This window comes from Macadamia integrifolia, unplaced genomic scaffold (assembly GCF_013358625.1).
Source record: "Macadamia integrifolia cultivar HAES 741 unplaced genomic scaffold, SCU_Mint_v3 scaffold2517, whole genome shotgun sequence".
In the NCBI taxonomy this organism is placed as follows: Eukaryota; Viridiplantae; Streptophyta; class Magnoliopsida; order Proteales; family Proteaceae; genus Macadamia; species Macadamia integrifolia.
Window position 1 is genome coordinate 49421 of NW_024868767.1, and position 13543 is coordinate 62963.

The 13543-nt window shown below is 38.0% G+C and overlaps 1 protein-coding gene across 1 annotated transcript in view; it reads right to left on the minus strand.

The window, feature by feature from the left end:
- LOC122066657 (beta-catenin-like protein 1) overlaps positions 1 to 13316 on the minus strand; it is a gene marked incomplete at its 5' end in the record, with an annotated part of 13900 nt that extends 584 nt beyond the window's left edge. Inside the window, 9 exons of the mRNA XM_042630500.1 lie at positions 1005 to 1086; positions 1187 to 1224; positions 1999 to 2055; positions 2138 to 2201; positions 2573 to 2669; positions 2977 to 3061; positions 3511 to 3529; positions 4373 to 4513; positions 13126 to 13316. Of these exons, the coding sequence (XP_042486434.1) occupies positions 1005 to 1086; positions 1187 to 1224; positions 1999 to 2055; positions 2138 to 2201; positions 2573 to 2669; positions 2977 to 3061; positions 3511 to 3529; positions 4373 to 4513; positions 13126 to 13316 (774 nt within the window). The remainder of the gene's footprint in view (positions 1 to 1004; positions 1087 to 1186; positions 1225 to 1998; positions 2056 to 2137; positions 2202 to 2572; positions 2670 to 2976; positions 3062 to 3510; positions 3530 to 4372; positions 4514 to 13125) is intronic.
- Positions 13317 to 13543: the final 227 nt, after the last annotated feature.

The following is a 13543-nucleotide window of genomic DNA, read 5'->3' on the forward strand; positions in this document are numbered from 1 at the left end:
AAAAAAAAGAAAACAAACAAACAAACAAACAAACAAGCAAAAGTATAAAATGGGACTCACCATTTCTATGCTCAATTATTGTAAAATAAAACAGAAGAGTAAAATACTTCACCACTTTATTTCACTTCCACGCATTTTATGTCAAAGAAAATAGAAACTCAGGCTCTGTTTGGTCGCAAGGGGAATTAAAGGGAAGGGAAGGGAAGTGAAGTGAAATTTTCATACTTAAAAAAGAAATATTTGTAATCATTACCCCATGTGACTTGTATCATTAACTTCAAATCATTCTATATTTGTCTATAAAATTTCACTTTAATTTGCATCCAAAACCCTTTGCTATAATATGTAAAATACTTTTTTACTAAAACAAAAATTATATATGTAAAATGTATTATTACTAAATATGATAAAAAAAAATCAAGAAATTAATACAATCACATTGGATGACATGGGGTAATGATTACATATTTAGGGTGCCATGCTTGGTTAATTGCGAAATATGAATAGCTCCCATGCATGCTCATGAACATTAAAGCCACCAATCTGATAAGCCAAAATGAAAAAATTGGATGATCCTACCCATCTGATTAGTTGCATTATATGATGGTTCATATACAAATTTTTAATGGGCCTTTCGTTTTTTACTTATAAATGGGCAGTGTTGAAGCTAAAAATGCCTCAGATTGATGATCATTCAAGCTAATTTTTTCCCTTTTCCCAGTTAAAAAGGGTGGGTTTTATAAAAAGGTGCAAAACAAGGACTTTCCAATACGCCAATTCTAGTACGACTATTGCCCAAGCATGCTTCACTAAAAATTAAGACAGAAAACTCAATACTTGAAAGCACACAGATGACTACTTGAAAATCTAATTAGTACCATCAAGAAGAATCATGCAGACACTAAGCAACCTAAAATAAAGAACACCTATTTGTTTTAAAAAAAAATGGTAATGATGTAAATAAAGAAGAGCCGGGGGAGAGGGGGGGGGGTTTGAATCTGTACCTGAAGAATATCCTTCACATCCTCCTTTGTCAATTTCTGCTGCTTGAGCAGTAGTTCAATTCGTGCTCTCATCCTAGGGTGCCTGAATTAAGTAACATCCTCAGGATAAGGAACCATGACGTGAAGCATCTTAGGATATAGAAACAGCCACACAGGAATATAACCCAAATGCCAAAACTTACTCAGAAGACCAAATATGACCAATAATTACAGCAATTAACTGCAGAACCACAGTAAAAGAGGTTGAGATTAGTAGATTAGCAGGCAAACATGATATTACAACAACTCATAATAATAATTCAAGAAAAGAAAACTAAATCCATTAAAACCCAAAATAAACATTTGTTTTTTACTCAACAGCTGGGAGGATCACAGGAAACTTATAATTGTAAGAAATTGAGGTCCCCAATCCCCCACCCCCACCCCACCCCACCCCACCCCACCCCACCCCACCCCAAAAAAAAATTGTAGATTAAGGTTTGTCCACTGTGACAAAATTTCCACTTCTGCTACTTTTCCCTTTGTAACCTACATTCACATCCTCAGGGCACATTTGCAGGCACCTATGCCAATTTTTGAGGAAATAGGAAATTCCCTAAACTCCCAAAAACCGCTTCTAATTCAAGAAGTTGCCATTACAATGATGATATGTATAAGATTGGAACTGTTAGTTACATAGCACCATAGTTTGCACTTCATAGATTAGATGCTGATATTGGCAATAGTGAGCCACCTGACTCATTGGCTGAAAGTAGTGGAAAGTTAAAACAAATTTCATTCTACATGGGAACTACAATATTAAACATTTGGATCTTCACTCTTGCTTCTTTAGTTCTTTTTAATAGAGAATTCTTATCTGATGATTTTGAAGATATCAGGAACAGAACAAAGAATTCAATGTACCAAATTTCTAATAAGATATGAGACTAGTTTTTTCAAGTATGCAAGTTCAAAGATATGCCATAGGACTATGACCAAAGATGAAGTTTCTAACCTGAAGAGTGTATAGCCCAGATTCTAGTTTCCGATTGTATCGCTCTTCCTCATCCATCTATAGAATGTAATACATGGTCAGAAATATTTACAAGAGCTATTGACCAAAGGAAGAAGAATAAATAAGAAGTGGCGGTAACCTCCAAATCATCAAATTCAAGCCGGTTTAGCCGCTCAGTCTCTGCTTTGACTCTATCTGAATATCTGTAAGAGATTGCCTTTTATCAAATACTAATATAAGCTTTAAGAGAGACGATGAACCTTCCAATTTTTTAATGAACAAAAGGGGAAAAAAATTAAGATTGGCATTGTAGACCAAGCGGAAGCAGTTCAACAAGGGATATGATGGAGGTGGAAACTGTCTCCAGCTGGCCATAAACACTTTTTGTGCACACTTGGACAGGGATCCATTGTCCACAGGTTTAGTGAGAAAACTAAATACCTACAACCCATTCATCTCAACCCCAGGGCAAAGATTACAAAGCCAGGGTAAAAATAGTTGGTCATAGTCTCATAGTCCAAGATATATTCCATCATCCACTCCCCCAACAAGAACATTATTCAACTAAATGTACCTCACATAAAGTTCCATAAGGCGGTCAATCTTCTCGCATTCATTTTCCACAAACTTACTTAACAATCTTTCTCTTCTCGAACCCCTCAAGATCCCGCCTGACCAAGATCATTATTACCACAAGATCAATTAGAGAATATTATTCTTCATGAAAAGATGTACAAGAAGCTCAAGATATATGCACTAGACACAGAAGGTATGCCCATCTACAAATTCAACAAGGGAATGTACGCCAAACTATATAACCATCAACATACTGAACACTAAACTCACCCAAAAAAAGGAACTATGACATCAATAAAAAAAGACAAATAAAATAATTCAAATCGAAAGGTGTCTCTCATATAGATGTAAACACCACCCAGAATGGGAAATCTAAGTTCCAGAATGCACTTGCCTTCTTACCAAATAATGATGCAATAAGTGATATTATACGCTCTTCTAACTCCTCTTGGAAGCTTTCCTTCTTGTTCTTCTTGTTTACAGGAATCTAAACATCAGAAAGAATATATATATCAGAACACAACAAAATCTTCGTTCAATTTATAGAATCATACAAAATATTCATAACGTCATAGCATTACACTAAACACAGTATTATATATAACCTCCTCTAAACACTAAAAACAGAAGATATAAAATTTACAAGGAACAAAAACCAATAGCCTCAAACATCCCACAACAATTCTTCTAGATGGATAACAAATTCTATGCAGAAAACAGAAATACCAATCAGACCCCTATTTACTTAAATTATAACCAGCAGCTGACCCTGTTTAGTTGGGATACGGTTGAGTTGTTGTTGATGTTGACTTGAGTAATTACCAGCCCACATAGGCCATTGATCTAAATTATAGTCAGGCCCATACTTGGGCCCATATGTTGGTAATACTCAAGCACATCTTCTATCTTTCTTCTGCCCCATATGTAGCCACCAACCAGAATCTCAACAAAGTGGCTGATAACGGAACCCAAAGATCAAATGAATAAATATTATTTATCACTGCAAATTGGTCTGGCAGTAGAAACGATAGAAGCCCTGAGTTATGAGCTTAGCTCTCAATAGAATGGTCCCCAGGAAACAAGGCCTTGGGGTTTCAGTAGCCTAGAGAAAAGTGGCACCCAAGATTTCAGGGCAATCACACAGAACAAGGAGTACCAGTAACCATAGTTGTCAAGACCCTTGGGTCCTAGCCAGAAACACGCCTTGTTGAACCTTCACGAGTTTACGTTGATTTATGTTTATTACTTCGTTTTTTTTTTTATGAATATGCATATATTGTATCCTATGCTTTGTTATTAAATGTTGGTTTCTCATATTAGGCCATTACTAGCATAATTATATCATTATTGCATTGATATAGCTTCTATGTTGTATATAAACATAACTATATAAAATTATCATTGCTATATTTGATGAGGACATTATCCAATGATTAAGGACACATCAGAGGAGGCACCGACATATACAACAACACATCACTTCATTGTGGCTAGATGTCTCCTGTTTGGATGCATATTTTTATTTATTTATGTTTTATTTTGTTGTATTTTATTGTATTTGGTGTCAAAAATGTTATGTACTAACGTTGTAAGGGAGTTATTAGGGAGTTATCATTGGAGAAATAGTTACTAGGGAGTAACTGTTGCTGGAAAAGTAGTTGTTAGGGAGTTATTTTTCTTTCTTATTTTCCCTTTGGGGGGTGTTTAAAGGTTGTACTTTAAAATGGAAGACAATGAAGATGATGTTGAACTTGTGAGATTTCTCTATTCTCTACAGGATCAATGTTTCCCTGCAAACCTTGGAGTGGATCCAAGTTGGTGTGAAGCGAAGTCCCCTATCTCTTCCCTAATTCTTCTCTCATAGGCCACCACTCTCTTCCTCTCCCCAATTCCTTTTTCTACCAGTCCCCATTTCCCCACTTTTTGTAGAAACACAACCCTAAAACAATGAAGAAGATAAAGGAAAAACAAAAACAAGCAATGCACATAGATTTACGAGGTTCAGCAAGATTACCTACGTCCTCAGTGAGATGAAATCTTGCTTCTCTATCAATGGAGAATAGGGTTACAGAGCTTGCCCTCATACCTCTCAGTATTGTTTGTATTACAGAGAAAGAAACCCTTGCTACAAATATATATAGCCAAAAAACCCTAATCTGGAAAGAATAAAACTGCCCTCATACAAAAAATTCGAGCGGGGGGCTGCACCCCCCTACATCCCCGCTATGCAGGGGGCCTCCTGCCCCTTGCAAACCCCACGGCCCACTAACCGGCTACGGGACCGCTGTCCTGCCTGTCAAAGCGCCTGCACCAGGACTCCTTGCATAGCGGAGGTGTAGGGGGTGCAGCCCCCAACTCAAATTTTTTATTTGAGGGCAGTTTTATTCTTTCTGGATTAGGGTTTTTTCACTATATATATTTGTAGAGAGGGTTTCTCTATAATGCAAGCAATACTGATTAAACTGTGACGGAATACAAGATATCGTACACCAACACTTTCATCTTAAATTATAACATCAAACACAATGAGAATTCATCACTTAACACCAAGGAGGCAGCAGGACAACAAAGGAAGACTGGTTCTAGGTTTTCATAATATTACAAATAGTCATTAATGCACACCTAGGGCTCCTTGTCACCTAAGCACCCCTCCGACGCCTTAGGTCGCCTGGTCACCTTGACAACTATGGCAGTAACAGCAAATAAGAAATAAAGAATGGAAGAAGGGTAACAGTGAAAGAAAGAAGAGAAACAGAAGGGAGAGACTTAGGAGCAGGCTGACCAAAGAAGAAAGGAATCGGGCTAGGGAGAGAGGGAGGGAGAGACAGAGGGAGAACCAAGAGCACCGATCGACTCTAGTAAGTGGTAAACAGGCCATGCAGACCCACACTCAAAACCAAGATTCAAGATATCGGGTTTCGACCCTTGGGGAGACCAAAATTTCAGTTGAAACTTGAGAAATTTCTAGGAAACCAGGGAATTTTTCCCGGTTGAGTGGAAACTTTGGTTTCGACCCCCAAAATGTCTTTTTTTTTTAACCTAATTTTTTGTGTACGTCCTATTTTAGACATTTCTATTCACATAATTAGTTTCATACTTGTGGGGTGAACCAAAGTTTAGTATTGTACGTTGAGTCGTTGACCAAAAGTCTGAAACTATACTACATAGGTACATAGTTTACATATAATTATATGTAGTCTATAATCTACATAAATACATAATACAACAACGGATCCAAAATAAATAATATTGCATAATTGTGAGTTATCTATCAACACTCAACACTCAACACTCAAAAGCCAATTCCAAGTAGAGTGTCTTGGTGGTTCTAGTCCACAAGCTGCATACCACTGCAGGTGTCGTAGCTGCTCCCCTAAATGCACTACATATGAGTCCCATGACATTTTATGGGCCTAACTGTTTTGGAAGTCCATCACTGCCTGTCTATAAGATGCATCATCAACATCAGCTAGGAATCCCAGCCTACAAAATGGCTCAGTCATAGTGATAGAATGTGGATGTGGCACACAAGGTTGGGATAGATACTCAAAAATACTGTCAACAAAAGATGATCCCACCACCTGAACTACCCTCTTGTCCAAATGAAGCAGAAGATCCATCATATTGTCCATAACCACCATCATATTCAAATGAACTGGTGCTCCGAAGGATGGCACACAAGGTTTGGGGAAAATGGGATTTACCTTTTTGGTCCTAGCTCCCTTCCTTAGATAGATTTGCTATGAATGTGCAAGATCCAAGCTTAGAATCAATAATAGATGGCACAATGGTAAAATCTAGAGTGTTTTCCCATAGAGAAGAAATAATGGGAGAGGGTCAAAATTTTGAAATAAGAAGGCTTAGTTTCCCATTTAAGAAGGTTTTATAAAGGCTAACCCATTGGTCCACTCGAAAATTCCCACATTTCGGTTGAAATGTGATAATTTTGGTCGATACTGGTCGAGACCAATGACTTTTAAAAGTCACATGGTATTTGGTATCGAAGTCTTGGGATACCGTCGAAATGTGGGAAATTACGACACTACCGGTGGAAACCTTGAACCATGATCAAAACCCAAAAAAATAAATAAATAAATAAAATAATCAATATTTTATCCTTATTTCTAATAATCCCCATCAATTACATGCATATAAATAAGAAAATAAAAGAACTCCCATACATATTCTAAAGAGAATTGGAAACCAAATTGGACTCAATCTCCTACTCTAGCAACCCTATCTAAAACTACGGTATCAAAGGTAATTTAAAATTACAAAATAACCCTAATCGCATGGACTCGTTTGGTTCAAAAATTGGTACAGTGATGAACCAAACCCTTTCCTCTTCACTTTCCATCTACGATCTGCATCACTTAGCTCCAACCACCACCCAACAGGTGATGCATCCATCAATAATTTAATCTCTCACTAGACAAGTTCCCCATTCTCATTATTTGGGAAGCATATTAAGGACTAGCTAAACTTTGAATTGTATTCAAAATAGAAGACTTGAGTCTCAGGTACAAAATTAGAAATTGAATTTTAAAATTGATTTTTAGCAACTAACATGTGTTTGGTTCTTTTAATTCATGTCTCTAACTTTTAACATGTCTTTTACGTAACTAGGCCACTAGGAAATTTTTTTGAGTTTCTAGTTCATCAAAGCATTGTGAACCTGCAAAAAGGCAAGGGAACATCCAAGATATGTAAATCTTGACTTTTGTCATATAATTTGAAAGCTCAGTTGTCACTCTGCTTCTTTCTTCATAGCTTTGGAGTCAGGTGACTGGCCTCAGGTTCAGTAGCAACTGACAGAAGAACTTTTATGTAGGTCATATACCAGTTATCTCTTTCATTTTTTCCTACTTTAATCCTAGAGGCTTTTATGCTTTCGTTTTTGGTCTTGAATTGACATTGTAGATATTTTAATGGTAAATACAGAAATTCTGTTGTTGATTCATGGTCATTGTGAGAGGGAGATGTTTGAAAAAAAAAAGGCTAGGGTTCTCTTGCATTGTGGGCCCATTAGCTCATAAGAACTTATATCTATCCTACACCAGATGGCCTAAGAAATACGCAAAGCCAGTTTCTCAGAGTTATACAACTCAACCAACCCTTATCCCAACTAAATGGGGTGTGCCACATGATGCAATACTGAAGACCTACCAGCATAAGAGGTCCAAGAAATGGAAGGCTTAGCATGGCCCAACCTATTTTAAGGCTTGGATCCACATTGTTTTAAGTTTAGTCTATTCGTATAATGTTTTAAGTCGGTCCCAATTGAACTGGTGGTTATATTGGTTCAATTAAGTTAAATAGTTTGTTTATTATCTTTAAGTGTTTAAGATTGATTCCACATCCTTGTTAAAGGCCACTTAGACTTAAAAAAGAATGGCTACTTGTGAGAACAAAGATTGGAAAACAAAACGATTTGTTCCGTTTCCTCTCACCCTTTCGAAGATATAATGAAAATACCTCATCTCGGGGTTGCGATCCCTCTCTCCGTTATATCAGTAGAGCCGGTTTCTTTTTTCTCTTTCCACACTCCTCCTCCCAAGGTTGTTAGGGGTTGTGCCATAAATTATATGGACGACATGAAGGAGATGGGAAAAACATGATGTTTGAAGTCGCCACATAGGATTGAGGGCCTAGAACCTAATGGTGAGCCCAACTCCAATCAAGGGATCGAGCTCGGGTGAGGGGACTTAATACTGATGAAGGTATCAAATCCCCAAGGTTGACTTCATATTTGGTTTGTTCTAGAGATTTAGGTCCATGTTAGGTTACAAGAGTGGGAAGGTGTTAGGCACCCACCTTTCCCGGAAAAACCGATCTTTCTACCTGATGGTTGATTTCAAACTTTCTCCCCTGCGAAATTGTGTAACCCTATGCCAACATGCTTGCTATGTGTACTGGAGTCATTATGACGAGAGTAGATATGTGTACAATAATGATAGAGCAAACATAACAACTATACGGAGCTATATCACATGCAATAATAAGAAATTAATCTTAATTTATCCGCATGGAATGATAAAAATCGCTTTTAAACCCCCAAGTGCAATCATAGTTGTCACGGCGCCAAGGCGAACCAAGGCATTGGAGGGCTATCTAAACGTTTAGGCAAGAAGGCGCCCGTCTTAAGGCAAACAAGGCGACCAAGTGTTATTTTCTATTTTTTTCTATTTCCTAACATTATTTAGTAAGCTACATATACCTTGTATCATAAAAAAAACAACATAAAGTCATTAAAAATCAACATTTAAACACATCAAACCATAAAAAATCAATATTAAGTCACATTTAGTCAGAAAAAATCAGCATTCGGAGAAATGCTCTTGTTCTATAATAAGTTTAGCTGGTCAAATGGTTTTATTTTTACATGAGAATTTTTGTATTAGGTATAACATAAAACCAGTTTTCCAATAAGTCTAAGATTACTTAAATCTCAGTTGTAATGAATAATAAATTATATTTGGCATAAATAAGTGCCAAAACACAAGGCGACATGCAGTGCAATAAGGCGACTGTCACCTAGGCCCCAAGCAAACAGCCTGGACGCCAAGTCGTCGCCTTCATGATGGCTTGACAACTACGCATGCAATAACAGAGGTTATTAATATTTGGGCAGAATAACTCCAGTAAACTACTATTTTACATGCTTATGCAGATAGCGTAACGGCTGTCTCGGCCTACTATACATGCTAAATAAATGAAATAACGAACTTTAAACAAGCTTGGGATGAAAAAGTTACCTACACTTGCAGTACAAGTGTGATCGGAGATGGGCTTTCGGCAAGGATTCAGCACCTTCTAGGGCTTCCCACCACTATTCTAGGCTTTCTAAAGTTCCTAGGACTTTTTGGGTTTTTTTGGTAAAATCAAGGTTTCTGCGTAATCTACAGGTTACGATCGACTCCTAGGGGTTTGGGCAGAACATTGGGGCATATTTGGAATTTTTGGAATTTTCTCTAATTTTCCAGAATTTTTTTCATACTTCTCCATTGGAATTGGTTCATTTTTATAGAAAATCCAAGGTGATGGCATTTTGGTAATTAAGTGAGTTTCCACACTTGGGCAGATCGGTCAAGGGCTTGGGCAAAGGGGCTAATAAGGGGAGGTTGTAGCCGTCACGTAGTGCAAATTTGTACTATCCAATAATGTAGGATTTGAGCTCTCCTATGGCTCAACAAATTAACGAAAATCAAGAAAACAGAGAATCTGCTCCACAACAACAACAACAATCATAACCTTATCCCTAATAAATGGAATCGGCTACATGGATCCGATAAGTTCTAATCTGCTCTATATTAAAAAAATTTCGAGATTCCATGGAATATTGGCAACCACCTCTAGTCACCTCCACAGTATTTTTTATCACTCGTGATGCAGATTAATTACCAAAATAGACTTGTTTTATTAGGAATAAGCCTAGGGTTGGGTTCCATACATGTTAGGCTTTTGATCCCATGTGTTTTGAGTGTAATAGACCACTTTTATGGGTCTAAAAATGGGGCTCTAAGATTAAGTACGGGATTACTAGTTAGTTTTCATTTTCATTAGTTTCCTTTCTAGTTGGGCTTGATTTGAGTTATATTTGTTTCCTTATGAGTCAAGTTATTAATTGAGTCAAGTCCTTAGTAGTTAGTTTCCTTTTTCAACTAGTTTCTAATTTCAGTTAGTTTCTAATTTCAGTTTTTAGTAGCTATTGTATTAGGAGAATATTTGGTTTCCTTTTTGAGGAACCTTCTATTTTGTAATTCCCTCCCCCATTAACATTATAAATAAAGAAGAGGAGGCTCCTAAGGGCCTAGATGATTTTGATAAAAAAATTAATGGTTGTTGCTATTGTCTTCTACATGGAGATTTGTCTTGTGTTTGATCAAGGCTGATGGAATTGGTGTTTGATCCAATTGACTTTCAGCGGTGTGAAGCACAAGAGGTCCTCTTCCTTAACTCATCTTCTTCTTCTCTCAACTACACAAAGTGTTATTGATTTGCTCAAGTTCTTACAGGTATTAAATTCAGTTTTCCTTCTCAGTTCTGCCCAGAAAATTGCATACTTTGTTAGCAATTTTCAGAACCTGCGTAGACCTAATTCATCATTCCATTAGTCCCCTTATTATCTGCTTCTATTCTGATTTCTGACACCCTATAATCTGAGATTGATATTCTTAATCTCAGATCTGATCTCATCCTTGTTATTAATCTGTTTTGAACTATTCTGATATTTGATCTAATGTTCTCCAAGAGTATCCTGCAACATTGGGACTAGGTTGACTTGTCAATCCTAGTTCTACATTAAGTGGTATCAGAGCAAATTTTCCTGCAATTTTCTAACCATGGCAAGTCACATCACCAATGCTGAGTTGCACAAATTGTATCGTGAGTTAGCCGAGAACCAACAGAATACTGATGCTAGGCTTGAGAGGACTGAAGCCAAGTTTGATAAGTTTATGGAAGAGATGATTGCCTTTATGAAGAGGTCCGACAAGCGAGCTGAAGAAGGACCCTCTACATTACCCCCTCAGCTCAACACTTTACGGATCGAAGACACACCTCAGAGGCAGCAATCTGATCCGGTAATTCCCCAGGATGTTACCCGGCAATTTTCTGACAGAGATTATGGCATCAAAGTTGAGGTTCCCGAGTTCAGTGGTGAAAAGGGACCTGAGGAATTTCTTGACTGGCTTACCAAAGTGGAGAGAATTTTTGCGTATAAGTCTCTTCCAGACGTGAAGAAGTGTGAACTCATCATCACCAAGTTTATTGGGTATGCATGTTCATGGTGGGATGATGTACTACATGCAAGGTTTGTCAGAAGACTTGGACCCGTTATCAATTGGGAGGTCATGAAGCAGATCCTGACTGAAAAATTTATTCCCCTTAATTATGAAAAGGTAATGTTTCATAAATTACTTAACTTGCAACAAGGGAACAAAGATGTGGATTCTTACACCCTCGAATTCCACAAACTGTCTTCAAGGTGTCGGCTTCAGGAAACAGACCAGCAACGGATGATGCGATATATCAGTGGGTTAAGTACTGAGATTCGACTTGAGTTGGCTAACACTGATTTCAGGTCTGTTGATGTGGCAGCGGCTTATGCCAAGACAGCTGAAGAGAAGTCCATTTATTGGAAGGGTATGCTCAAGACTTCTTCAGTTTATAGACCTCCATCACGTATAGAGGAAAAGAAGCCTGAAGCTCGTAGAGTTGAAGAGAAAAGGTCAGAGTTCAACAAGGATAGTGTTGGGGTGAAGAATATCATATGCCATAGTTGTGGCGAGAAGGGTCACTATTCCAACAAGTGTCCCAACAGGACTCATTTTGTGAACGTAGCAGAGAAGCAGCCAACAAAGAAGAGTGAAGATGAATCTCATTTATATCCTTATCCCCTCGAGAACGATGATATTATCGATGATGAAGATGAGGATGTAGAAGCTCATTCAGCTAGCCTTTCATCCTTTTCGAATAGACTAGTTGATAAGGCTCCTCTCTTCAGACAGAAGGGTACTCTCCTGCATAGCTCCGACCCTATTGATGTTCATGCAATTGTTGATACTAGGGCAGAAGCAAATTTTATATCTGCTGAATTTGTTCGAGCACACAACCTTCCACAGAAGCAGCTTTTCAAGAAGATTCACGTGCAAGGTTTTGGACCCACAGCTCAAGAAGAGGCCACTGCAGTTGTTCGAGTACATCTACAGTTTGGGCCACTACAGTACCATGTCACCTGTTTGGTCACCCCATTGGCACATTGCGACATTCTTCTAGGGCGACCTTGGCAGTGACATACAGGCATTCTCTATGATGGTGCACGGAACACCATCAAGGTGAAGCAAGGAGGTCGTATGTACTTAATGAGGTCACACGCATTATCAGACATGCCACATCATCGAATGACTCCTGCTTTAATGACACGTCAGCCTACCCTCCCTCCTCTTGGTGTTATATTCCTATCTTCTACTTTGAGATATGTGCCACATCATCAACGAGCAACTTACAAGGGTATCTTAGGAGCATGACCTAACTCGACGGAGTCGAGTTCTTTTAAGACCGAGAGAGCTGATGCAGATGCACGATGGATTTAGGAAAAAAAAATCCTTTTGATTTGATTTTCTATTGTTTTAGAAATAATTTCTTTTTAAATTAGCTAGCTTCTAATTTTAGAATAGTTTCCATTTTCAAGTAGTTTTCATTAATTGTTTGATTTTTCCTTTATATTAGTCATGTAATAGAGAAGAACTCAGTTTTAGATTTTTTTGAATGAATTTGAGAATTTAGGTTTTGGTTGAAACCATGGCTGCCGACCCCTTTTTTCTCCCTCTCTGAAATCTTCTAATCTCTTCTTTTCCCTCTCCTATTTTCCTCTTTAGTTCTTCTTCTTCATCTCCATTACTTTCTCCTTTATTTCCTTTTTTTTATTTCCTCAACTGCTGGATACTGTTCATCGTCTCTGCTGGGCGGTGATACCTAACACAGAACAAGAGCTTGTTGCATCCTTGTTCTGTACCGGTTGACTCTGAAATTCTGGTCGAAGGCTCCTACCTTGAAGGCGATTCAGACCCTAGAGCTCCAGCTCCAAAGCCCTCTTCAATCCTAAGATCAAAACCAGGTTTCAGATCTGCCCTGGGAGTTGTCGCCATCATCAGTTTCAGGTGCTTCCCATGTCCTTTCAGCCCGCCGATCTGACCAGATATTATGTCGATTTGGAAGAGCCTCCTCTTATGATCCCACGCCTGAAATTTCAGACCAAACAGAGAAGATTTGAAGGAGTTCTCTCCTTTGAAGGTCTACACTGGTTTGCCGTTAGGTGTTCTATCGAGAGGAAGAAGAAAGGTTTTGTTTATTGTTTTATGCATTTAACTTCTGGTTATTACAAGTAAGCCCTTGTTTTGTAAGGTTATATTCTATTACTCCCCCTTCTCTTGTGTAATTCTTAAACACCCCTCTCTTTCCAATTTAT